The sequence below is a fragment of the Limulus polyphemus genome, unplaced genomic scaffold (genome assembly GCF_000517525.1).
Source record: "Limulus polyphemus unplaced genomic scaffold, Limulus_polyphemus-2.1.2 Scaffold3335, whole genome shotgun sequence".
NCBI classification, from domain to species: Eukaryota; Metazoa; Arthropoda; class Merostomata; order Xiphosura; family Limulidae; genus Limulus; species Limulus polyphemus.
The window spans coordinates 54,157-80,158 of NW_013668945.1; the positions used below are offsets into that span (position 1 = coordinate 54,157).

At 31.9% G+C, this 26,002-nt stretch overlaps 1 protein-coding gene across 1 annotated transcript in view; it reads right to left on the reverse strand.

Moving 5' to 3' along the window:
- The window catches only part of LOC106469170 (BTB/POZ domain-containing protein KCTD9-like), an 80,965-nt gene that overhangs the window by 43,606 nt on the left and 11,357 nt on the right, over positions 1–26,002 (reverse strand). Inside the window, exons 3-7 of the mRNA XM_013929634.2 lie at positions 25,089–25,132; positions 16,284–16,386; positions 10,090–10,286; positions 4,118–4,185; positions 1,484–1,579 (exon numbers count right to left, since the gene is read on the reverse strand). Of these exons, the coding sequence (XP_013785088.1) occupies positions 1,484–1,579; positions 4,118–4,185; positions 10,090–10,286; positions 16,284–16,386; positions 25,089–25,132 (508 nt within the window). The remainder of the gene's footprint in view (positions 1–1,483; positions 1,580–4,117; positions 4,186–10,089; positions 10,287–16,283; positions 16,387–25,088; positions 25,133–26,002) is intronic.

The following is a 26,002-nucleotide window of genomic DNA, read 5'->3' on the forward strand; positions in this document are numbered from 1 at the left end:
CATATTTCTTTAAACTGAAATACAACTTAGTTACTAAGCTTGATAAATTATAGAGGAATTCTATGGTACTGATATAGTAATTTGATTTTTTGGTTATTCAACTATATATATAAATCCTATAAATTGTTTCATATCCTCCACATGCAAAATTTTAAAAGGCTTAGCAACCTATGTCAAGCAGCTACTGAGTACAAAGGTTGTGACTAGAAGAGATAATTGTTTGCATTACTTCTTTATTTACTGTTCTATGTTTTAAGAAAAATAATTTTAAGAACTTATTTCAAAACAGCAATAATCTATATACATATATAATGTATAATAATTGAAATGTGACTGAATTTTACAAAATACTAGTCTACTAAAACACAGATAAGTTACTTTGTACAGACCAAAGGTCAGTTTTATGTTATTTGATATGGTAACATGAGTGCACTTGACCCACATCATTGTAACTTCTGTATTGTTAGCCATGCATGGCTGAGAGGTCAATGTAATAAAAATAATAAGTATATATAAATGTAAAATGTTATGAGATTTCAGTTATTTAGTCTAAATATTTATGTTTTTGTGTTATAATTTGTGTTTATTCTAGAATGAAAGAGGCATAATTTATATTTATTTCCAAAGTTTTTATGGTGGTTATGAGATCGGTCAAATCTATCGAACCTGTACAGAGATTTGTTACTGAAAATAACAGATAAAATGTCAAATTTTTTCGTAAGAAACATTTGATAACTATCTGGACGTTGCAAAAAATTAGTAAGTGAAATTTGAAATTTTTCTGATGCATAAAAGTATTTTTAATCTTAAAATGAAAATTACTTTGCATGATCGATAGGCTACATGCAAAAATAAAAAGACACGAGAAAACATTGCTTTACAAACCTCAAGACTTAATTTAAAAAATTTGATATTTTGCGTATGAAAGCATTGTAATGTTTACTGATAATCTGACAAAGTTTGTTAACATTTGCTTACTAATTAAAAAATTATAGCATGAAAACTATAAGAAGCAAAAAATGGTTACAAGGTCAGTCCTAGGGACAGAGCCCATGCTGAAAGAGGTAATCTGTTCAGAATTTAAAAAATGCCAAGTAAGACTCTACAACACTAAAAAAATACAGAATGGGAAATTAAGTGATCCAAACTACTGTAATGGTACTAAACTTTGTGTTTCAGATATTATCTTTAGTACTTCATACAAGCAAATAAGGATACAACAAATATATAGCATGTTCTTCCAAAAGCTTTGGCACACACTTAGGTATTTCACCTGATTTAAAACAATCTTCAATCTCAAAACATGCAAAAATTGTGTATTCTCTTAGCCTTACTTAAAAGCTGAAATCAAAGGATTAATTAAACTATAAATTTTTGTAAAATATGCTATTTTCTACAAAAACATGACCCAACAACAAAGAATCATTAGGATATGTAGTTATGATACAGAAATACATAAATCTAAATGGATGTTTATCCTTACCTGAAATCTTAATTCTGAGACATGGGAAGTTGAAACTAAAGATGTGATAACGTCTCGTCTAGAGAGTGCACTGTGGTCAGTTAGTCCTTGTTCTTCCTAATAAACAAGAGTAACTTTTACAGATCATACGTACAAAAGATTAATTTAAAACTTACAGCAGCAGTAGTAGTAGTAGCATATTTACATTTTTTTTGTAAAGCTAGACATGGGCTATTGTGCATAGACTTTCCTAATTTTGTACTGATAGCCTACAGAAAAGATAGCTAGGCAACAACACTTACTGCTAAGTCTTGGATTAAACTTGTGTAACTGAATAATTGATTTTAATCATTAATCTTATAGTGCACCCATGACCCCAAAGTGGAGTGTGCAAAGGGTTGCAAGGAATAAACCTTGAGCACTGCAATATTGCCAACACAAACTTAATGATATATAGTAGAGACAGCTGATATGGGTATTAAAAACACAAAACAAGTTACATGTTGAAACATTGTTACTTGTTTTGTGTTTTAAAGAAAGGTTTTTAATACCCATATCGGCTGTTTCTACTATATACACATATATATATACTTCAAGTGGGTTCTCCATCATCATGAAAAACTTCGGTTTTAATCTGCCAAAAATAAAAATGAATATGTAAACAACTATGAGTTCAAGGCTAATATGAAACACACAAAACAATAAACCACTGAATTTAATAAAGATATGACACACGAAAAAAAATTTACAAGGAAAAGAAATATATTACTGCTATCATGAGTTTTAAATGTTATCATACTGCAATTAACATAGTCTACTGAGCTTAGTCTTTAAGCAATACTAATGAATTTTTCTGCAGGTGTTGTAGAACCAGCAACATCTGCATAACTTACTGCTAGAACCAGCAACACCTGCATAATTTACTGCTAGAACCAGCAACATCTGCATAACTTACTGTTAGAACCAGCAACATCTGCATAATTTACTGTTAGAACCAGCAACATTTGCATAATTTACTGTTAGAACCAGCAACATTTGCATAATTTACTGTTAGAACCAGCAACATTTGCATAATTTACTGTTAGAACCAGCAACATCTGCATAATTTACTGTTAGAACCAGCAACATCTGCATAATTTGCTATTAGAACCAGCAACATTTGCATAATTTACTGTTAGAACCAGCAACATTTGCATAATTTACTGTTAGAACCAGCAACATCTGCATAATTTACAGTTAGAACCAGCAACATCTGCATAATTTACTGTTAGAACCAGCAACATTTGCACAATTTACTGTTAGAACCAGCAACATCTGCATAATTTACTGCTAGAACCAGCAACATCTGCATAATTTACTGTTAGAACCAGCAACATCTGCATAATTTACTGCTAGAACCAGCAACAGCTGCATAATTTACTGTTAGAACCAGCAACATCTGCATAATTTACTGCTAGAACCAGCAACATCTGCATAATTTACTGTTAGAACCAGCAACATTTGCATAATTTACTGCAAGATCAAAATTATTGTATGAAACAATAACACGTATAAAGATGTTGATTTTTTAAATTTTTGTAAGACTGAAATTGCCAAAGTATTTTTTCTATGGTTTATTTACACCATTTCACTTTAAGCCTGATAGGACATATCACAATTAAATGCTGCTTGAAATGTAGTTCATAATTTAATATTTTTTATAACCAGAAAATTTCACATACACTCATGATAGTTTTACTTTATGATGATACAGTAACAACAGGTAAAACAGGGAAACTACCAATATTGCAGCTGATTCAAAAACACAGAAATTATAAGACTGAGGAGATAACAGTCTTTCAAATGATGTGATTAATATCCAAAATTTATATACTAAGTTCTCAATAAATTTAATATAAAATAGAAATGCTAATTCTTTTAGTCAAACTTTACAAAATCCTGATAAAGACTGTAGAAGTATAAAAGTTTTCTCATGTAAATAAAATAAGTGAAACCTTTTCGTTGTACACTTCTTAACTTATTTCTGGATTTACAAATACTTGAAACATCATGTTTTGGATACAGATGTTAGCAGTAAAAGTTACTGCTATTCCAACAATTTGTGTACATTTTTGTAGTTTAAGGTGACTGATCACAGGGCTTGCGTTACACAAGATTCTTGTTGTATATCCCTGTATTTATTTAGTTGTTTTAAAGAATGCATCAACTAAAAACTAAAACAATAATTTTACTTTTCTTCTTATTTTAAATTAACCATAAATTTTACATCTTTTTACTTTATTTGGATATTGTTGTGTTTGAGCAAATTGTTGTTTTGTTGAACTTTTGGCAGAGTAGACATAACAGGCTTTAGAACTTTAATGGATTGCAACTGCTTGTTGAATAAACAAAGGGACACTATTTTGGTTTCTATATTGAGGCCTTCTTAAGGGCTCAGTACAGAATCTGAAATGTTGTCTCCATTTGAATGTGATGCATTTTTCATGCAAGAGTATATAAATGTTCTTAATGATTTTTGAAATTATGATATGAACAGTAAATTAAGCCCAATTTTTGGCATGTTTAATAACAACAGTTGATTATTAATATATGCCCATGAGAAAGACCTCTAATTACAAAGTGAATTAAACATACATGAATAACTATATACATTACCTGAATTATGGTTTCTAAGGTTAAGGTGACAGATTCTATACCAAAAAACTTTGCTTCTTCTAAAACACCTGATTATATAAAGAACAAAAGAAAATATATTAGCATATTTAACAACTAACTGTTGAAAAGACATTTCATTTTTTCAATACACTGAAAAAAATCAGACATCTCTTTGCATTATATCTTTAAACAAAAAAAAAAGTGTAGAATATAATTAAGATATAACGTTACTGTGAAAAATATACACAATGATAGCTCACTGTCTTCAGAAGTTACTGTTAAAATTTCAACATTGCTTCTTGGCAGCACATCAGGATGTAATAGTAGGAAAAAACTGGTACATGTAACAGTGATTTGTGACAACACTATAATGAGGAAGAAATATCAAGAGGGTTGAGTCTGTTAAAACATTTTTGAATATGCAAACAAGCAAATCGTGTGACAACCACAGGCCAATATAAAATGGTGAAACATAATATGTCAGAAGTAAACTTTGACATTATTTGGTGTTTTACAGGTAGTGTGATGCAATTGAAAATTAATTGCTTTTTGGGAAGGGTATGTAACAGTACTTTCTGACATAAAATATTAAGACACTCAGATTTATAATGTACAAGACAGGGATATTCATTATACTTAATGGCATTGAAAAACAAAGGAATAAAATCAATTTAAGAAACCACAACCATCTAGAAAGATACCTGTAACAAATGGTATCCCAGCCATGGTAAGCAAAGTGTGGTGTTCTGTAACAAACACAAAAGGTCAGTAGCAAAAGCCTTTCATGTGACCTAGGCAAGAGTACAAACACAATCAAGAAGGATTCCTGCCTGTAAAAGAGACACAAGTTATTTCCATATCTGCTCAGCTGTTGCATACTGGAAGAGGATAAAGAATGAAATGGGTATTTGAGCTATTCCACGTAAAGATGTACCAGTCAAATTAACAGACAAAGAATCTATGGATTTCTGTATGTTCAGGCTGCTGAAATGAGTGCTGGAAAACCCCGTCCTCATACACTAGGTGGATTATGGAAAGCCAGTGAAGTATCAGTGTGTTTGACATTACAGCTTTATCATGGAGCCTTCTGCATTGAAAACTATGCAGCAGGGCTATTGTCAAGAAGTACAGTCATCAGACAGAGCATGATTAGATATAGCAACATTGATGTTAGTAATGTGATGAAGCTCCAAAATCATCTTAATATAACTTATTTAACCTTTGTAGATGGACCTTAGATTTAAAAAAAAAGAATTTCAAGTAGTGTATGTACAAGTAATTGAGCAACAACTATCATATTAAAAAATATATACATTATGTTACTATTCCAATATCACTAATAAATTTGATTTTAAGTGTTATTTCTTTGCCAAAAAATATTGAGATTTCAACAAAAGTAAGCAGGTATTGCCAAAATGTGGTTTCATTATTTCTGCATTAACACCATAAAAAAGTGCACTAGCAGTAATTAAACTAAAATTAAATTATTTGGCAATTCCTCTCATCTGGGTTTTGCAACAGAAAGTATATGAAAAACTACCCATGTGTATTCTGACTTCCCACAATTAAGTGTAGTGACCATTTTTACAAGTAGTTCAGCAAAAAATGTGATGCAGGGTTTAACTGAATCAAAAAAAGACACTGGATGGCAAAGTTTCATAATGAACAGAAAACAGTACTTATTTACAAAATAACTTAAAAATACAACACACTGGTTCAGTAGATGTATTCACTGGACAAAGGACATTTGTACATACAGTTTATCAACTGATGTGATAAGCAGGCATATCATATTTTTTGTTCCTGCTTGTATTAATAAAGGAATTTTTAAACCTTTTGGTTTAGTCAGTTCCTATGCAGTTTTAGTACAAAAACATGGTCCAGAAAACCACTGAAGTTATGTTCAAGTTGCATTTGTGCTCTATTCTCTATACCATATAATACCTACTCTCATCTAGGGGATGGTGCAGTACATTCATGTTGAAAGGGCCAATGATTGCAACATTCTTTGTGGGTCAAATGAATCACATCTGTATGTTATAAACAATAAATGCTATGAGAGAAAAACTAATCAAATGGTGATATCCTTGCAAGAGAAAGAATATGAGCTTTCTTGTATGATCAAAGCATATACTCTTGCTCAGTTCAGCTGGTTTCCAAATTGTGCAGTTTGACAAACATCTGTCTTATGAAAAAAGGAAAGCTCCCGATTGATTCACTTATTCAGTAGAGGTGGTTTTCCACTCATCTACACAAGTACACAGTAGTTTTTGCTTTGTGTTATAAAGACTGTTTTACACTTAGCATTACATGTCAAATCTGTTTATTTCTGATTGCTTAAAAATCAGTCAATGTTTTAAATTCAGATTATTCTCAAATTTCTTGTTCAATCCTACTGTTATTAAGTGCATCTATCTAATACTTGCATGAAATAAGTTTAACTACAAACAACACACTGACAGCACCAAGAGAATAAGCATCATCTAGCTTGCTATTAAAGGTGTGGCGATACAGCAATACCATTGTGGAAACTAAAAGACAGAGAAGTACATAGTACATTTTCAAAATACCATAGCCATACTTTCAGAAGCCAAACCTAAGCTACAGTAAACAAAATAAAAAAACATAAATTACCTAATGATACAATAACTTAAGAGATCATATATCCGGTACACAAAGTTTTCTATAAAGCTTTCTTTGCTGTTTTCTTTAAGTGATGTAACAGTAAAAAAAAAACCCTTTTATATTTCCAAAAAATTTTTATACTGAAGGAGATTGCTCTTGAGTATTCTGAGAACTTCTCATAATGATATTACTGAGGGATGTTGTTCAGTCAGTCAGTTTTTCTGCCTCTAATAAGGGGCAAATAACTTGTATATTAAAAAACTATCAGTCTGCTGATTAATTAGCAACTACCTGATAATCAGCTTAACTTTTTCCAGGCTAGTAGGGTTTCACTGATAACTCATTCTTTGTTGTCACACTTAAAATGGTTAATAAAATTTGGCATATAATTGGGTTTAGTATTTGTATAATTGTTTAGGTTGTGGATTTCTGGAAACTTTGTTGTGAAACCTATTAAAAAAAACAAAAAACAATGAATAATATGGCTTTTCATCTTAGAATTTGTTTTTTTTATATATTTTTTACCTAAAATTTTTAAGCCTATCCAATAGTGGTATTTTTTTCAATAAAACTAGAAGTTTTGTGGTCATCTTTTTTCTGGTAAGAGCATACTAATTTATTGTCTTTTCATTTACAACCTCTGACATACAATGAAAGTAACCACTGGAAAATATGAAAGAAATTAAGCTGGAGTTTATCATTACTGATCAGTAAGTTCCATTTTGTATATCCAATGAGTTCAAACTTGTTTGATGTAATTTATATTTGTTATTTATTTTTTACCTACTGAAGCAGTTATGTAGCTGCAAAAATAGCACAAAACACTGATGAAAAGTAAAAGCATTGATCAGTGAAAAAACCTGTTCTTGGACTGATGACAGTGATATTTTTCCAACTATATTTTTGGTCAAGCTCAATTTTTCTCTAATAATTATTGTTTGTTTTCAATAACTACAGTTCTGGTACTTGCATGTGTTAAGTAATAGTATATTTACTAGTATATACAATAAAAAAAGTTTTGTGACACTTGCATATCTTTATGGCAGAATTCCTAGCTTACTATACTCACTAACCCAAAATATCCATATCTAATGTCTTCTCATAGAATAATATTTCAGTAGATTTCAAACAGAAGTAATGTAATAAAACAATGTTATCAAGAACAAACAGAAAATCAAAAGGAACTATGAAAAACATTTCCAGGTTTGTGACTTGTTCATAAGTACTGTTAACTTTGTATTACAATCCTTTGTTCACCCCAATGGGAACTTTCTCAGACAACTGTAAACTACTGCTTACACCACTTCATTTACTTTACGCTGATGCAGACAGACCAGATCTTACAATCCAATCATTTTTAGCCATTGGTTCTAACTGCTTTCAAAACTAAGAGTTATTAGCCACTGTCCAACTCATTGGCTGTGACATAATAAAAGGCTGGCCATATAGAGTTGTACAAATAAAACCATTGAAAGTCAGATGAAAAACAAAGCATGAATAAGTCTAATTCTAAGAGATGATAGTTTCTGAGTAAATATGAACCTGTACTTTGTAATGAGTAGAAAATTCTACAAAATTGATAAGTGTATTGTTTACAAGCAATAATAATTAGTGCTGCATAGAAATAAAAAAATAAAAGCATTTTTCTTTGTGAATTACACTAAATAAATGTTAAAAATTAGAAAATATCAATTTAAAATATTTTTGAGAAAAACAATTGTTGAAATAAAATCAGAATCTACTTAAATTAAGAAATCTGATACGTGTGTACTGAACCAGAAATCTACCTATCAGCTGTAACAGTTAATCAGCTATAATGTTGATTAATTAAAATAAGAAACTGAACTAATTTTCATTTGCCAAACTAAAAATTTACCAATAAAGTGAAATTCATGCAATAGTAGTAGGTTAATATAATAAAGCACACAAGTTATGGATCACATAAATAAAAAGAAAGCCCCCCCCCCTCCTTTTAAATTACTTACTGGCCTAATGAATCAAAGTAGCACTAATATATTATAGAATACATTCCCAATTTGTCTCTGAAGAAGAAAGGTCCACCTTTCGAAAGTGCTCGGGTTATATGGTTTTTATTCATTTCTATCAAGACTTCTTGAACCTATGTGTTTTTCTAACATTAAAGACTACAATTCTCCAACAACAGGATCAGTTGGAGAGGAAACTTTAATGTTGACTGTTGAAACAATTTGAATAGTACTTTGCATTTGAGAATTCTTTTAAAAATTCAAGACATCATGCAATACTTGAATAATAAAAATGTGATATTAAAGCATAAAATTACACCATCTACAGTTCTACTTTCTCAATCAATTCACCACATAAATAATAATTATATTTTCTTGGGAGAGGCAGAAGTACAAATATTCAACACTTAAGTTCTTGCATGTTGGCACTGTTAATTCTATTAGCAATTGACACCAATTATCAGTAAATGATTATGTAGTCTGATCAATTGATTGGTAATTAGCAAATCTGTAACTGGCATATCTATGTCAATAATTCTTCTGATTTCACCTTTCTAATATGTAGAAATAAGCTCAAACAATTTTTAACAACTGTCAGTAAGTTCCAGTTTGCACCACAAAACTAGTTTGTCACTTATGGTTGCTTTAGTGTTTATGAATGTTGCAAGACACAAAGTTGAAACATCATTGAGAAAGAATCTTCATGTTTCATTTGCTAAAAAATTTTTGATTAATTGCAGAATAGCTGGTACAAGTTGTTATAAATTTGTTTACACTTACTTGAGCTAATTTTTGGTCAGAATATTTAGTATATTTAATTCTAAAATTTTTTATATATTTATTATAGAGATTATTTTTCATTCTTAGCTAAATACATGTATTTGGGACTAATCTAAATATCTTAAGCTGGCAAAACCTCACGAGATATTGGATTTATAACCAAAAATATTGTTAACTGCAAGGGTACCTAACTGATGAAACAATTCATTCTAATCTTTATAAGTAAGAATGTAAGACAAATATATTTAATTAGCTATGCTCATTACCAGGTTGATATTTAGTTTTGCTCCAAGATTGTACCTTGCTCTAATCAGAAGTTAATACTAATTGAGAAAATTCTCAGTAAGGAATATAAAATTGCTCAAAGTAAATTATTTAAGATAATTTATAAAACAATTACATTGATTCTCCTTTGATACTATAGAAAATATTGAGGTGTATGTATTTCATGATAAATTTAAAACAGTAAATATCAATACTGGATCATAAAATTTTCTATAATATCCTTTACCTTAAAGCTTTAATAGAAAGAGATTAAAAATCTAGAAATTTTAATCAAACATAATGAAAATTAGATATTACCTGCAGGATTGACATTTTTGTCCAAGATCAGCTGACCATGCCTCAAATAATTCAAAAGGGGTTCAAAGTACACAGGACTTCGGTCAATCAGAAATGCCCCTTGGAAGTCAACTGCACTTGGTGACATGAAAGATCCATCTGGTGCAGAAAACATTCTGGCCAACATGGAAGTTGGTTCTTTGGTGACTAATGTACTTCTGCAAAAAAAAATTATAAATATCAATTCACAGACTACACACATTAAAAACCAATTTCTTGAGGCAGCATAAATCAGTAGTTGCTAAATTGTAAATCCAATCAAAAGCTACTGTAAACAAGATCAAACAATAAATGTCTATGTTAGAGTGAAAATAATCAGAATAATAAGTTATAACCTGAATATAAAGAATCAACATCTAATGCTAATTTTCATACTAACAAAAAAAATTACATCTTGTAGTTGCACCTACAAAACTTCAGAAGAGCAAGTCATTGTTAAGCAACAAATAGAAACATGTCACAAACTAATGGTTTCATATGCACAAACTTCCTTAAAAGTATTGATACCATACTCCAAAGGGAACTATTCCAAACCAGTTCATGTTGATTTTCCTATACCTGATGTCATGTTTAAGCACAATATTGAAGCATATTACAGTAACATGATTTTTTGCCATTGTTTACGACAGAAAGTACATCCAGAACCATATACGCTACACTTCCATAATATTTTATTTTTTGTGATGAGCTATTTTAGGTTTCTAATAGCATCCATTGTTACAAGGTATTTGGCCAAAAGAAGATCATTTCAAACACATTTTACCAAAACCAGATAATTTTTTCCAGGTTAGTATGCTGTGGCAGACATTCACTACATGATGTTTAGTGACATTTACAATAAATATAACTATATTAGTAGTTCAATGGACTTGTAAATATAAAGTTTTTCCTTTGTATGAAAACATACATTCCATGTAATGTAAATTTAAGTATTTTAGTTTGTACTGCTTACTCTTAATAACAAAATATTTATCAAAACCCAAAGCCAAGGGACTGAATAATCTTCACAAAATACATAAAAAAAATCAAGAGATTATAAACAATTATGATAAATATATATAGCAGATTGTCAGAAAGCATTTAAAGAAATTATGCGTAAAGAATATCATTATAGTATTAAAGCATTTCATGGTATTAAGACATTAAGTTGTGCATAAAAAGTAATGTCTAAAATAATTAGAATGAAATAATGTGAGATTTAGCATCCTTCGGAAAAGAATAAACCAAAGCAAAGATCTGGGATCATGAACTATAATCTGTAAATATGTAGCACTGCATAATCAAATAGAGGAACAGAAAAAATTAACACTGCACAGTAAGAAATAAAATATATTCACATATTAGAAAAGTGTGCCTATCCTATTAACTCTCTCACTGTAAATATTTTCTGCTTGTTATACTACAGTTTTCATACTATAACTTTTATTACAGTATGTGTATCCTCATGAATTTTGCAGATTAACAGTAAACATTAAAAGGCTTTCAAACACAAAATATTAGATATTTTTTTATTAAGTTTTAATTTTTTTTAAATAATGATTTGCTCATGCATTTTTTCTTTTCAAATGTTGACTATCCAACATGCAAAGTAATTTTGATTTTAAGATTAAAAATACTTTTATGCATCAGAAAATTGTCAAATTTCACAGGCAAAATAACCTCCAGATAATTATCAGACATTCTTTTTAGAAAATTTTCATATTTTATGTTATTTTCACTATTATATGTTTGTATGGGCTTGGTTGATTTGACAACCTTGTAACTACCATAAAAAACTAGGAAATAGATATAAATTACACTTCTTTCATTCTAGAATGACTACAAATTATAACACAAAACACAAATGTTTCGTCTAAATATCACAAAATTATACATTTATATATATTCATTATTTTTATTGTATTGACCTTTCAGCAATGTCTGACTAGCATTATAGAAGTTGCAATGATGCAGCACACGTGACTCATATTACTGTATCCAACAGTATAAAACTGGCCTTTACAAAGTGACCTGTTTTGGCTTTGTTCTAATGGGCCAGTATTTTGTAAAATACAGTCACATTTCAATTTTGTACGTGGAGGATGTAAAACAAAAACATTTTTTTCAGGTTTCATACATGCATTTTGAAATAACAAAAAATCATAAATTACTGTATCAATACCACAGAATTCCACTATAATTTATCAGGCTTAGTAAGTAAGATGTATTTGGGTCTAAAAAAATATGAAATTTTGAGCTCCATTATCTCTTACTTCTCCGCTTTGATTTTACCATGAAAAGGAAGGTTTACCCACATAAACATTTTGCAAAGGCTGAAAAAACCATGTGGGGGAACTTCTGAGCTTTCGATTGGTTATACACATTATAGAGTGAAGTATGTGTATGTAAACAATTATTTCCAAAAATGGAAGAGGTGGGTGGGGTCACCTTGGTTGATTCACTAAATATAATAATATCTCAAAAAATAGAAAAGATAGGATATTCTTATTTTATATTCTAGCTTGTCAATATCAGTAATTTCAGTTTCTAATTCAACATCACAAATATGAATTTGAAACAAAGCTGTATTCAACGTACCACATGACACACAAAAATCAATATTTATGCGTTTTTTTTAATATTTATTTTTTAATTAAGAATTTAACTAATGTACAATACTAATCATTAATTTGATATCAAACTCATTGACATATATTCATAGAATAGTAGTTCAATAAAAGTTTGAATGTAAGTCTACAAACATGATGACATGTCCTTTGACCCTTGACTACAGGAAAACCCATAGTGCTAGGGTTAACCATTTGCACCTGGTCCCAGATTGTTTTGTGCATGTTGGACCCTTTCAAAATGAAATTTAACAACTTTATTATCAGACTTGGTATAAAAGTGTAACGTATACTTCAAATTTGCATAAAATTTAGGCTTTAACTTCATAGTTTCAAAATGAAATATTAAGAAAAAAACAACTCCATTTTCATTTTTGAGTCACATGACGTGTCAGAGTTCAGATTTCTCTATCTCAGAATATACTAGAATCAACGATTAGACTACTGCAGTTTCCAACCAATTAGAAATACAAACTGTAACAATTAACAGCTAAAAGTTGAACCTCATACCTGCCGATTTGCCAAGATATTAATAAATTTGTCTAACCCACCAGAGAAGCCCCTCCACTTTCTTTCTCTGTGACTTTTGAGATTGTGTGCTAGTCAACTACTTACATGGCTAATGAATATGTTTATTCCAACAGAAAGAGAACATTTTCCTCTTGTGGTTTTGATTTTTCTGTCTAGAATATTCACTCCTTAGATCAGGAATTTTTAAATTGTGGTACATATACCACTAGTGGTATGTAGAGCTAATATTGGTGGTATGCAAAAAAGTAGCATAAAAATTATAAAGTTCGTAATAAGCCTAATTTGAACTTCCCACGTACATATACACACATTACTCTCCTCACTTCTAGAATTGCCAGTGTTTTCTTTCCTTCAAATTGACAAGAATCACAACATATATTTTTCAATTGTGTCCCCAAACCAACAAAAAAATATCCCAACATTCCCATTAATAGGTAGGAATATTAATTTTTTTTACTAGTAGGTTATTATTATTTTTAAATTAGGCCAGGATTTGAATTTCAAACAAAAAAAAGTTTAAACAAAAGTGGTATGCAAGCCTGAAAATCACAGGGAAACTTTGAACATCTAACAGAATGTTATTGACCTATTTAGTGACCTATATATTTTGTGTTCCCAAATGTGTATATGAAAAACTACATTAATTCTTTTTCTGGACACCCAAATTTATGAGACTCAATGAGGCTTATGGAAGAATATCTAAAATACTTATTTTACTGCAAATTAGTTCATTATACAGTAAGTACTACAAATTAGTTCATTATACAGTAGGTACTACAAATTAGTTCATTATACAGCAAGTACAACAAATTAGTTCATTATACAGTAAGTACAACAAATTAGTTCATTATACAGTAAGTAGTGCAAATTAGTTCATTATACAGTAAGTACAACAAATTAGTTCATTATACAGTAAGTACAACAAATTAGTTCATTATACAGTAAGTACAACAAATTAGTTCATTATACAGTAAGTACAACAAATTAGTTCATTATACAGTACGTACTACAAATTAGTTCATTATACAGTACGTACTACAAATTAGTTCATTATACAGTAGGTACTACAAATTAGTTCATTATACAGTAGGTACTACAAATTAGTTCATTATACAGTAAGTACTACAAATCAGTTCATTATACAGTAAGTACTACAAATTAGTTCATTATACAGTAAGTACTACAAATTAGTTCATTATACAGTAAGTACTACAAATTAGTTCATTATACAGTAAGTACTACAAATTAGTTCATTATACAGTAAGTACTACGAATTAGTTCATTATACAGTAAGTACTACAAATTATTGTTTTATGTATGTATATTTTTTAACAGAACTGAAATGTGAAAATCTGAAACTTCTCAACATATATAAAAAGTCTAAAATTTCTAGAGGCTCTAGAGGTTATATAGATGAAATACAAAAACTGTAAAATGAAGTATTTTTATTCTTAGCATGAAAATCAACTCAGAAAAGGCTTCAGAAATTCACAGAGAAATCTTCAGTAACAATATTATATTAAAAAATCCTTTTTGTGTGCAAAGACTTCTGTTTACTAAAAGCTTGCCAAATTTTTGAAGATACTTATAGCAAATTCAGAATGATAGTAAACATTATGTATAACTTCACAAATATGGGGATCAGTAAATATCACCAAGCTAAGAAACAAAGAATGAAAACTTGCACATTAACACAAGTTACACTTGAATAACAAAGTCTCACATTTAATCCTCCAATCAAAGTTCAAAATTGGCCTGGTTAAGGACATAAGACAAAAAGCAGTCTTAGAAGCTAAAACATTTTGTAATTATTTAGTAAGCATCACATAATTAAAGATCACTAAACTTATTAATGTATATTTGAGTTTAATAAGATAACACTTTAAAAGCAAGGACAGTCAATAAAACAAATATGTTTCAATAACTTACTTTTAAAAGAAAGGAATAAAAAAAATGCCAGTTCAATTAAAAGTACTCTTCATTCATTTACTTGCCAAACTAACAATTACAGCCTCAATATGCACTGGAAGTGAAAACTTTTAAGGCTAACTAATAGGGTAGAAGTACAGCTATTCCATCTTTTCAACTTTTGAAATGAACTAACCTTCAAATCTCCTGTGATCATAAAAACTTCAACTTTTGAAATGAACTAACCTTTGCATCTCCTGTGATCATAAAAACTTCAACATTTGAAATGAACTGACCTTCAAATCTCCTATGATCATAAAAACTCTGTAACTATACTGTCACTCTGTAAAGGACATTGAACTAAACTATCAATAAAAAAGTAAGTGGAGTTATCTTAAATTACTATTTTACACTAAAGCTGGATTATTTAATCAATTGATATAATTGATTATCTATAAAAGTAATTACATCGATAAGTGTGAGATAAGCATGAAAGCTACAAATTAGGCTATCTGTGCTCTGCACAATTTTTTTTCATAATTCAAATCTGTTTAGCTTTGTTGATTGGGGGCTCTTCACTTGAGTGTATCGGGTTTAAGCTGCCAATACCCTCTGCAATACTTTTTTAATCTGCTTGTAAGTACAATGGTTAGCGTAACATTTTACTAATCACATAATTGAATGTAATCAATTAATGGGGCCATCAGTTAATAATTAGCAAATACTGGTAATTATCCTGCTATATTTTACAGTGAACAACCCTTTCAAATAAATATAACAATGATACCTACCTCATAAAAAATTAACATATTACTAGAATTAAAAGCAAAGTTACAAATTTGAAATACCACAGTGTTTCACCACATAACTTCTTAATTAAAATAACTTCTTTAATTTTATGTTGTTGTTATCTGTGTCAAGGAAGTGTGAATACATGGTGGGGTGTGTGTAAGAAAAATACTCTGATATAAAATTTAAAACAATAAGAATATTTAATTTTGCAAATATGTTTCTCTTTTGTAATTCTGTAATAGGATTTGATAAAAAAGAAACTTTTTTTTTCAGTCAAAAATAAATCTAAAGAAAACCAAAAAACATATTAAAATATACCTAGTTGTTGCAAACAACTGTCCTCCTACATTCAAGAACACCCAGTCCTGACTACCAGGAGACTGCCTTAATAGTGAAAACTGTGGAGATGATTCTGAAAAAGCTAAGAAAACACAGCCATATAAGTCATTAAAAATATAATAATTGATGACCTCTAACTCCATGAAGTAAAAGTTTATTTTACAAAAAATGTACCTAGTCCTAACCCTTAATTATACTTAGATTAATTAAACTTTGATTTTTTAAAAATGGCATACATGAAACACAATCTATAAAATTATGATCCTGTACATTAAAAACGATGTACATGGATTGATAAGGAATTCTTAAAGATTACAAATAAAAGCCTGTACTGCCAAAGTTATAAATAAATTACATTATGTCCCATTGACTAGTTATGCTTAACAAGCTTCCATGGTTGGTTTTACAAATACACACTTGCTAACAATGTATTGTGTACTACAACAAATTAAACTTCTACACAACACGTTAAATAATGGCTATCCAATTGATTTTCTAATGAAGATTACAAGCAATTTCCTAAACAACAAATTCCAACCACTAGCCAATGTGCATACTGTCCCCCAAACTTCCCTCATTATCTCTCTTCCTTTTATGGGTTCACAATCCCTACAAATTAGAAAACAACTCTCCTCTTTAATAAAAAACTTCTACCCTCAAATTCAGCTCAGTCTAATATACAGACCTAGCCTCCACATTTAAAACCCATTTCAATATAAACGTCAACAACCTAAGCTTCGACGTTCATGTATATGTGTGGCGACAGGAAGGTCATGTACATGTGTGGCGACAGGAAAGGTCATATACGTGTGTGGCGACAGGAAAAAAGGTCATATACGTGTGTGGCGACAGGAAAGGTCATGCATATGTGTGGCAACAGAAAAAAAAAGGGTCACTTACACATGTGGCAACAGGAAAAGTCATGTACATTGGCAAAACAAAATGCCACTTGAAAACTAGAGTGTGAACATTTAGGAGTATCTAACAGAACCAAATATCAACTAGTTAAACACAGCAACTCATCCATTCATTCATATGTTGAAACCATGGGTCACAATATTTCATTTAATGATTTCTCTGTCATTACTACAGGTTCTTCAGACCTTGAACTTACATTAAAGAAAGTTTACTCATAGCTTAAGACTGCTCTACTCTTAATGATTTACAAACCTCTTTACATCTACAATTATTCTAGTTTACACACTTAAAACTCAACTGTTGGACAATATATCGATAATCTTCTTTTTTGTTTTATACTTCCATTTACCTCTTTAATTAATAACTAAGTTAACTAGTGATTAATGACATTATGGTTTTAGTTAATAAAATAACTTTGTAACACTATTTTCAGATTTTGCCGAAGATGGAATAAGTGTATTTCGAAACATTCAAACATTGTAAATAAAATGTTTTGCGTTTTGTCAACCATCTTCATAAGTTTTCAGTGGTTTTACAAAAAACAAACTTGCTAATAAATGTGTTGTCTATTACTGATATTCTTAACAAGTTTCTAGAGTAGTTTTACCAAAACAAACTTGCTAATAAATGTGTTGTCTATTGCTGATATTCTTAACAAGTTTCTAGAGTAGTTTAGAAAAACAAACTTGCTAATAAATGTGTTGTCTATTGCTGATATTCTTAACAAGTTTCTAGAGTAGTTTAGAAAAACAAACTTGCTAATAAATGTGTTGTCTATTACTGATATTCTTAACAAGTTTCTAGAGTAGTTTTACAAAAAGACTTGCTAATAAATGTGTTGTCTATTACTGATATTCTTAACAAGTTTCTAGAGTAGTTTTACAAAAATACTTGCTAATAAAGGTGTTGTCTATTGCTGATATTCTTAACAAGTTTCTAGAGTAGTTTTACAAAAACAAACTTGCTAATAAATGTGTTGTCTATTGCTGATATTCTTAACAAGTTTCTAGAGTAGTTTTACAAAAACAAACTTGCTAATAAATGTGTTGTCTATTACTGATATTCTTAACAAGTTTCAAGAGTAGTTTTACAAAAACAAACTTGCTGATAAATGTGTTGTCTATTGCTGATATTCTTAACAAGTTTCTAGAGTAGTTTTACAAAAACAAACTTGCTAATAAATGTGTTGTCTATTACTGATATTCTTAACAAGTTTCTAGAGTAGTTTTACAAAAAGACTTGCTGAATGTGCTACGAAGTTAGTATTTGCTTTCACAATGCACAAAACAACAATAAGTGTTCACTTAATAATAATGCAGAAAATCTGAAAAATTGTTACTGATTTCTCAATTGTTGAAATAGTGTCTTTAACTAAAGATTAAGGAGGATTTGATTCCAGGTTTTAAGCATGAAGATTTTACAAAATTGTATAAATAAAGACTGATACAGCATGGTGCAGTCCATAGGGTTCTGGTCCATAGTAATACATTAAAACAAAAATTGCTACTCTCAGTCCCAGGTCCAAATGTATATAGTTATGAAAAGTATTTTCCATATAAAAAGATGCTATTAACAACCTTGAATTCATGGGTAAAATACAAATACAGGTAGTCCCTGTATGGCTACTTTCATCAACAAGACTAAAGAACATATTGCAAAAGATGCCCATGAACATTAAGAAGTTTCAAACAATGAAGAGCTTACTTAGTTAGCTATTTGTAAATACAAAAAATAACACTAATCACCACAAAAATTTGATAACTTCAAAATTCTCAATTTAGACATGCTAGAGATATGCACAGATAGTCCTTTGAACAGCTTTACATAATATTATGAAACAATTTGTTTATTCTTTTTTGAACAAATCGTATAACATCTTATGATCTTTTTTGAACAAATCATATAAAAACTTGTGATCTTTATTGTACAAAACACCCAACTTTGTTTTTCTCATTTCTGAAATCGTACTGCATTGTTACTTCAAATACTCAAGATGAATAAAGAAAACCTGAGACATTCAGAATAAAATAACTTCACTACTTTTAACATCTTTTTAAGAGAGAGCTAACTGGGTTGGTTAACTAAAATTACTATTGATATATCCTTATATAGTGCTTAATTTATTTCAACTCAATTCACAACATCATAATCATCTTGTAAGTATATCCAAGGCTCTTTGCAAGCACTTATGAGAATGAGCAACAAAAATATTTACACAGGAAGTTATATACAGGTCATTTCACTCTTTTATTGTTGTTTAGTTATAAGATTCAATCTCAATAAAAACAAAACTGTTATATAAACAGAACACTTATTTACATAAACATTTACCATATAAGGAAGTTTATATATAAGAATAGTATTAATCAAGCATATGGTAGCAACTCTTTGTGTAGAAAGCTATAGCTTATACATACAGCTTAAAATTGGCTTCTCAATAAATGGAACTACAAAGATATAAAATTAATCTGACACTGATTACATCAAACAGAAGTAACAGTAACATAGGACAAAAAAACAACAACAAAAAAACAGAACCTTTAGCTTTTCTAAGAGGATAATAAATATTCAGTTAATGTTCTGAAAGTTTACATTTTCCTACACTGAAAATGTATTTGCGACAGATACTTACCTCTATATGCAAAATTTTCATCCACCTCCAGCTTTGATGCTCCCACCTATCCTCATGTCTTTACACTTAGTATAACTGCACTGTAGCATGCAAATCAGCATGTAACAACCCTTCACCAATAAGAGTGCAACACACCCTACCAGTGCAGCTGACTCCTTCTAAACTCTAGAGTACTATGATTACTTCGAGATTAGGCAAAAGACATACCAGAAGTGGGAAAGGTGGATGGGAAGTGTAAGAAGAGGTAAGTATCTATTGGAAATATATTTTCAGTGTAGTATGATGTCAACTTTCATTACAATACTTTCCCTCCACTCGCATAATAGCTAGAATCCCACAATGAAACAGTGGATGGACCAGTGTAAAAGTTACCTAGATGAGCACTCTTTGGAAGACACCTAAAGAAAACCTATGGAGTGTGATATTTAAATGTATAGGGTCACACCCATGAGAGATTACAGCCCATATGTACCAACTTTTCCCATTATAAAGATTCTTGTTGCTAAATAAGGTGGAAAAGATGTTCATGCAATCTGTGATTGGATGCACCAGATGGTGTAGAGTGGCTAGGGCACATCAGACCACATTTGATGGGTCAACTCCAGTCCAAAACCACAAAGCATCAGGTATTTGTCTTCTGATCCATGGTAGGAGGAAGGTCCTAACCACCTTTACCTCAAGCCCAGGAAGCAGAAGGGAGAAGCAACTTCCATTCCAACAACCCATGTAGGACACTTATGCAGACCCGGTACACAACCAATACCAGGCAATCCAGGGACCTGACATCCAGGCGATGGTAGGAAAGGGGAGTGCAAACACAGTGGGTCAACTCCTATCCAAAACCAGGTGGCATTGGGAATTTTTTTTCCAATATGCAGTAGGAGGAGGGTCCCAACCAACCACGTGCAAGGACTTATGTCGGCCGCTCCTACGCCAATCCAACACCAGGCCATCTAGGAACTGACCTCCAGCATCACAATGGGGGAAAGCCAGCTTGGGGGGGGGGGACTCATGGAGTGGATTCATCCAGTCCAAAACCCCATGGCATGGGGAATTTGTCTTATGGTCTGTGGTGGGAAGAGAGTACTCATCATCTATACTGATAGAACACCACCACCCTACTGGCAAGGACTCCCATACTCCACTGGAAGAGTGGAATGGGAACAGTGTGGTGGGGAAGTCTGGAGAAACACAACACCATAAGCCAGAGCAATGGGTGACCACAAAAATTGTATTTTGAAAAGCAGGGCAGTCCCAATTTATTTAACTATGACTGGAGGGATGGGCAGAGATTCTGACACTGCTTTACTCATGATAGTCCATGAGTTGGTATGGTCTGGTATAGGTTTTATTTATGAATCAATATATTGCAAGGAACCCTCTAGCAGTCTTGTAAAACACCTCATCTCATCAGTGAGCATTATAGACCTATAAGGTCTTATGGTGCAAATGTACAGTTACATATACCTGGATAAGTACCACTTGCCACATAGTGGGATCCAGGGATGTAGAAAGGTAAGAGACAAAAAAGTGAGAACTTACACATTCAGAGCCTACATTGGTTATGAAGAATGGCAACGGGTGGTTATTGAAAGCCCAATGAGGAAGAGACGGCCACATGATACAGGCAATGTGCAACAAACATATGAAGTACAGTCCATATGCCAGCCTGCAAGATTTTCTGTAACGGATGACGTACGTGAGCAGCTTGGGAAAGGTGAGATGACAGATCTGGTGAGAAGAAACTTGGAATACGTGATGAGAATTTTCAGTCAATGATGAATAAGATAATGAAACCAAATGGTAAGGGTCACAGGTGAGAGATCTTAGATAGAGGATGAGTTCTAGGGGATAAAAGGAAGAGAATGGGAGCTATGAAAAGAAGCAGATGACATAAAACAAAGAGCTTGCATGGGACAAAGAAGATGATTAAGAATATAAGTCCACAATATATGGAAGGGAAATAGGTGTGAATGTGCTGTCCCTTTCATGCATTGGGAAACAATTACAATTGGAATAAAGGAGAACATATGAATGGTGATAAAGAATTGGGAAATATCAGTAGCAAAGACCTCTGACCAACAGCATCCATATGGAAAGAAGAGTAAGAAATAAGTCTTGAGGGAGAGATGGTACATAGAGCAAGAGGCTGAAGGTTCAAAGCAGGAAGAAGAAGGGCACGAAGGGCAACATTGAAATTCCAATCTGGTAGGGCAACTGGACAGGGAGGATGAATAAAACAAAAGGAATGAAACAGAAGAGAAAGGACAGGAGAAGAAAAAATAAAGTGGAAGTGATGAAAACAAAAAGTATTGGACAATGCCACTTTATAGCCCTTAATGGTAGAAATGGATAAACTACTGTCAAAGAGCCAAGTAAAAAAATAGGAAAGTGTGGAACATTAGGTTTGAAAGGTGAGAAACTGTGATGCAAAGACCAGTGATAGAATGACCATCTGAGATTTAGAAAAAACTCCATGGTGAAATGCAGAAGGTCCAGAAAGCAGTTGATGTTTGAGAGATCGATAACATGATAACAATCCTATGTTTTCTTGGGGACCACAAACAGGTGGGAATAAAATCCCAGAGAAAGGAGAAACTTACTCAATAGCATCCTTCTCTATAAGATTCAAAACTGGCTCTGAGAGATGTTGGCAAGAAAATGTATAAGGAAAAGGAGGGAAATATATGACAACTGGAGATTTCCAAGGAGGAGTGTAAAAACGAACGAACAATCCGTCTGCTAGCACTTGCAGAACCCAAGAATTTGCCATGAGAATTCACCACAGATGAGCAAGTCTGGCCAACCAAACCCCCACAGAGCCAGAACCCAAGAGGTAGACACTGATGATGCTGATGTCTGAAAAGGTGACAATAGTTGATCTGACAACTCACAGCTGAAACACAGGATGATGGAACAGGTAGAAGAGATGATGCTGGAGGACAGGACGCAGGAACAGGGGAAAACTGGGAAGGATATAGAGAAATGTTGGTATTCTGCCTCCACCAGAGATACTAAAGAATCAGGGACATCTCCATAAACTGACTGGTGTGAGAAAGAAGCCACACTAAGGTCACACATATAAGATGCAGGCAAACAAACATGTGACAAAAGGGTGTCCTTGCCCAAGAGATCACAACAACAAAGCAACCTTATATGGAGGGTCAAAGCTGATGAAGATAAACACATCAACATACAGAAAAGAAGGGAACGCATATATGACAAGGACCCCTCATGGGAATGGTGGATAGCTTTAGAAAGGAGGTGGATAGATGAAAGATAACTAAGGATAGTCATTAGGGTAAGACAATAATAAAAGAACTGGGCAGGGGAAAAACAAAGTGTAGCAGAGGGATCAGATCCCCATGCTTGAATTAGTGATTCAAAGGTCTGAGAATCAAAAAACAGAAACTCCGACCTGTGGTAAGCCAAAGCATGCAAGTCTGCCAAACATGGTAGTCTTGGCATGCTGGTACCCATACACAGTTAGGTAAGGAACTGTTCAACATGGATACGAATATCTGGGGAGGTAAAACTAAATAATCAGACCAGAATGAAGGAGGAAGGACAAGGGAGATCTGTTGGGGTAGACTGAGAAGGAGCCATAAAAGCAGGAGGTGAAAAAAGGCTGTCCAAGTCTTCATCCTCAGGAACAGATTCCCCAGGAAATGGGAAACCAAACCACAGGTTGTGAGACGTAACAGGCCGTATTTAAGACTCCAACTCCCAACACACCAAGGCCTCCTCAGCCGAAAGCATGGAGCCCAAAACCACAGTAGTGGTAAGTTTAGCAGGATCCATACCAGAAGTCATATTTGTTACATGAAACTGAGAATTCATCATGTGGAAAAAGAAAAAAATATCTTTCCACAGGAAAATAAATGAAAACAAACTTCAAGTTGTCAAAAAAAGGTAGCAAAGAGTTAAACTGAACAGAAAATGCAATGTACTAAATGAATAATTTTGCATGACTGTGCTCATGAATGCCAAATCCAGAAGATATCATAGTACTCTAGTTTATAGACGGAGTCCGCTGTGTTAGAAGGTTGTGTCTCACTTCTACTGGTGGCGGGCTGTCGCAAGCTCATTTAAATGCTACAGTACAGTTATATTGTATGAAAACACGTGAGGGTAGGTGGAAGCATCAAGCTAGTGGTGAGCAAAAACTGTGCATATAGAGGGCAGCAGAAACCAAGGAAAACTATTATGTGAAAAGAGGTAAGAGATCTTGTTCGACACAAAAATTTAGGTGTGTTTACTTGCAAAGTTTACTGGCAACACCATTTATATTACATTATCTAAACATTGCTTTATACATTATGTACTCATTTACTGCACATTTTACTGATACCAATATTTCCATTACATTATCTAAAGACAGCTTTATACATACTCAGTTACTGCACATTTTACTGATACCAATATTTCCATTACATTATCTAAACATTGCTTTATACATTATGTACTCATTTACTGCACATTTTACTGATACCAATATTTCCATTACATTATCTAAAGACAGCTTTATAATACATACTTATTTACTGCACATTTTAGTAATAAAAACATTTGCATTAAATTATCTAAATACAGCTTTATACTAGTATGTACTGTTTCTGACTGACTTTGAGGAATAACTGAAAATATTTGGCATGAAAAAGAGTATACCAAAAATAAAAAAATATTAAGGAATAAAAATAGAGTAAAAACTGTAATCTAAAATACCAGAATAATTTCACTTAAATGTTTTCAACCCTTAATAGTGGTTTAGTATTTTATAAGAAAACTAATAGTTATATATACTAAAGTCAGAGATCATGCAAGCATTGCCTTATTTTCTTTATCACTAAAACTAAATAGATTCTACTATTCAAATATAATTTATTATGTCTATCAATTGATTTGTATGTTTTTCAGATATTGATTGGTCTTTGAAAACTTTATAGGACAAGGTTAAATACATGTATAGCAATAATACATGAACATAAATTTTTGTGAAACGATTTAAGTATGTGATCAACCAACCATGCCTACAAATACACATCTAATGCACAAGCTTTCATCCAAACTCAATAAAGTTATTACAGCAGTAAAATTAACTGTAGTATACTAAATCATAAATAAATTGTAGTATTTCAAATCATAAATAAACTGTAGTATCTTAAATCATACATAAAATGTTGACATAAAACCTCGAAAAAATACACAACTATTGTGATACTATTTATACACACCTTTAAAGGGTTCCCCTTCAGAAACATACAGTATCTCTTCATTTCTGTATAAAAAAGGAAGGTTAAAAAATGGCACACTATTCAACTTTATTCATTCTTAACTGAAGTTTAAATTACTTTCCAAAAGTTTTACTATGTGATATGTTGTATATTACTATTTTAAATCATGCCACAATTCCTTCAAATACGAGAAACAAATTCATGTATGCAACAAAGCTTCTTTATTGGATGGGACAGTCTAGATGGACCAAATGGTTCCTTACTGTTCTTAAGTAATATGTATATATACACAGCGTGGTCACAAGTAAATAGACCACCTTTTCAAAAAAAAAATGAAATTTTTCAGTCATATTCACATGAATTGATATATTTATAATTTAAGTAATATCTAGTAGATCTTCCTTTCGCTTCGTGGAGTTCGTTGATCCTTTGGGGCATCGTGAGAATCTTCTCGTCAGTTTTAAATTGTGGGATTTTCGCCCACTCTTGCTTCAAAACTTGGAGTAGATCGCTCTTTGAAGTTGGTTTTTTTGGTTGTTACTTGACTTGCCGGTCAAGTATGGCCCAGAGGTTTTTGATGGGGTTCATGTCAGGAGATTGGCTTTGCCAGGGCAACTTCTGGATGCCATTTTTTTCCTGCCAGTTTTGGGTGTTTCTAGCAGTGTGACATGGTGCTCCATCTTCCTGGAACAACGTTGTGTTCTTGTCCATGAAACCTGAGGAATAAAGTGGCAAGAGTCCTTCCTCCAATATTTCGACATATTTCGCAAATTTTATGTTTCCAACGCACTCCACTAAGCTCAATCTCCCACCAACCCAAACAGCTCCCCAAACCATCACGCTGAAACCACCATGCTTCACAGTTGGCTGTAATCTGTTAAGCCAAAGCTCTTGGTGAGGCAGTCGTTAATCTG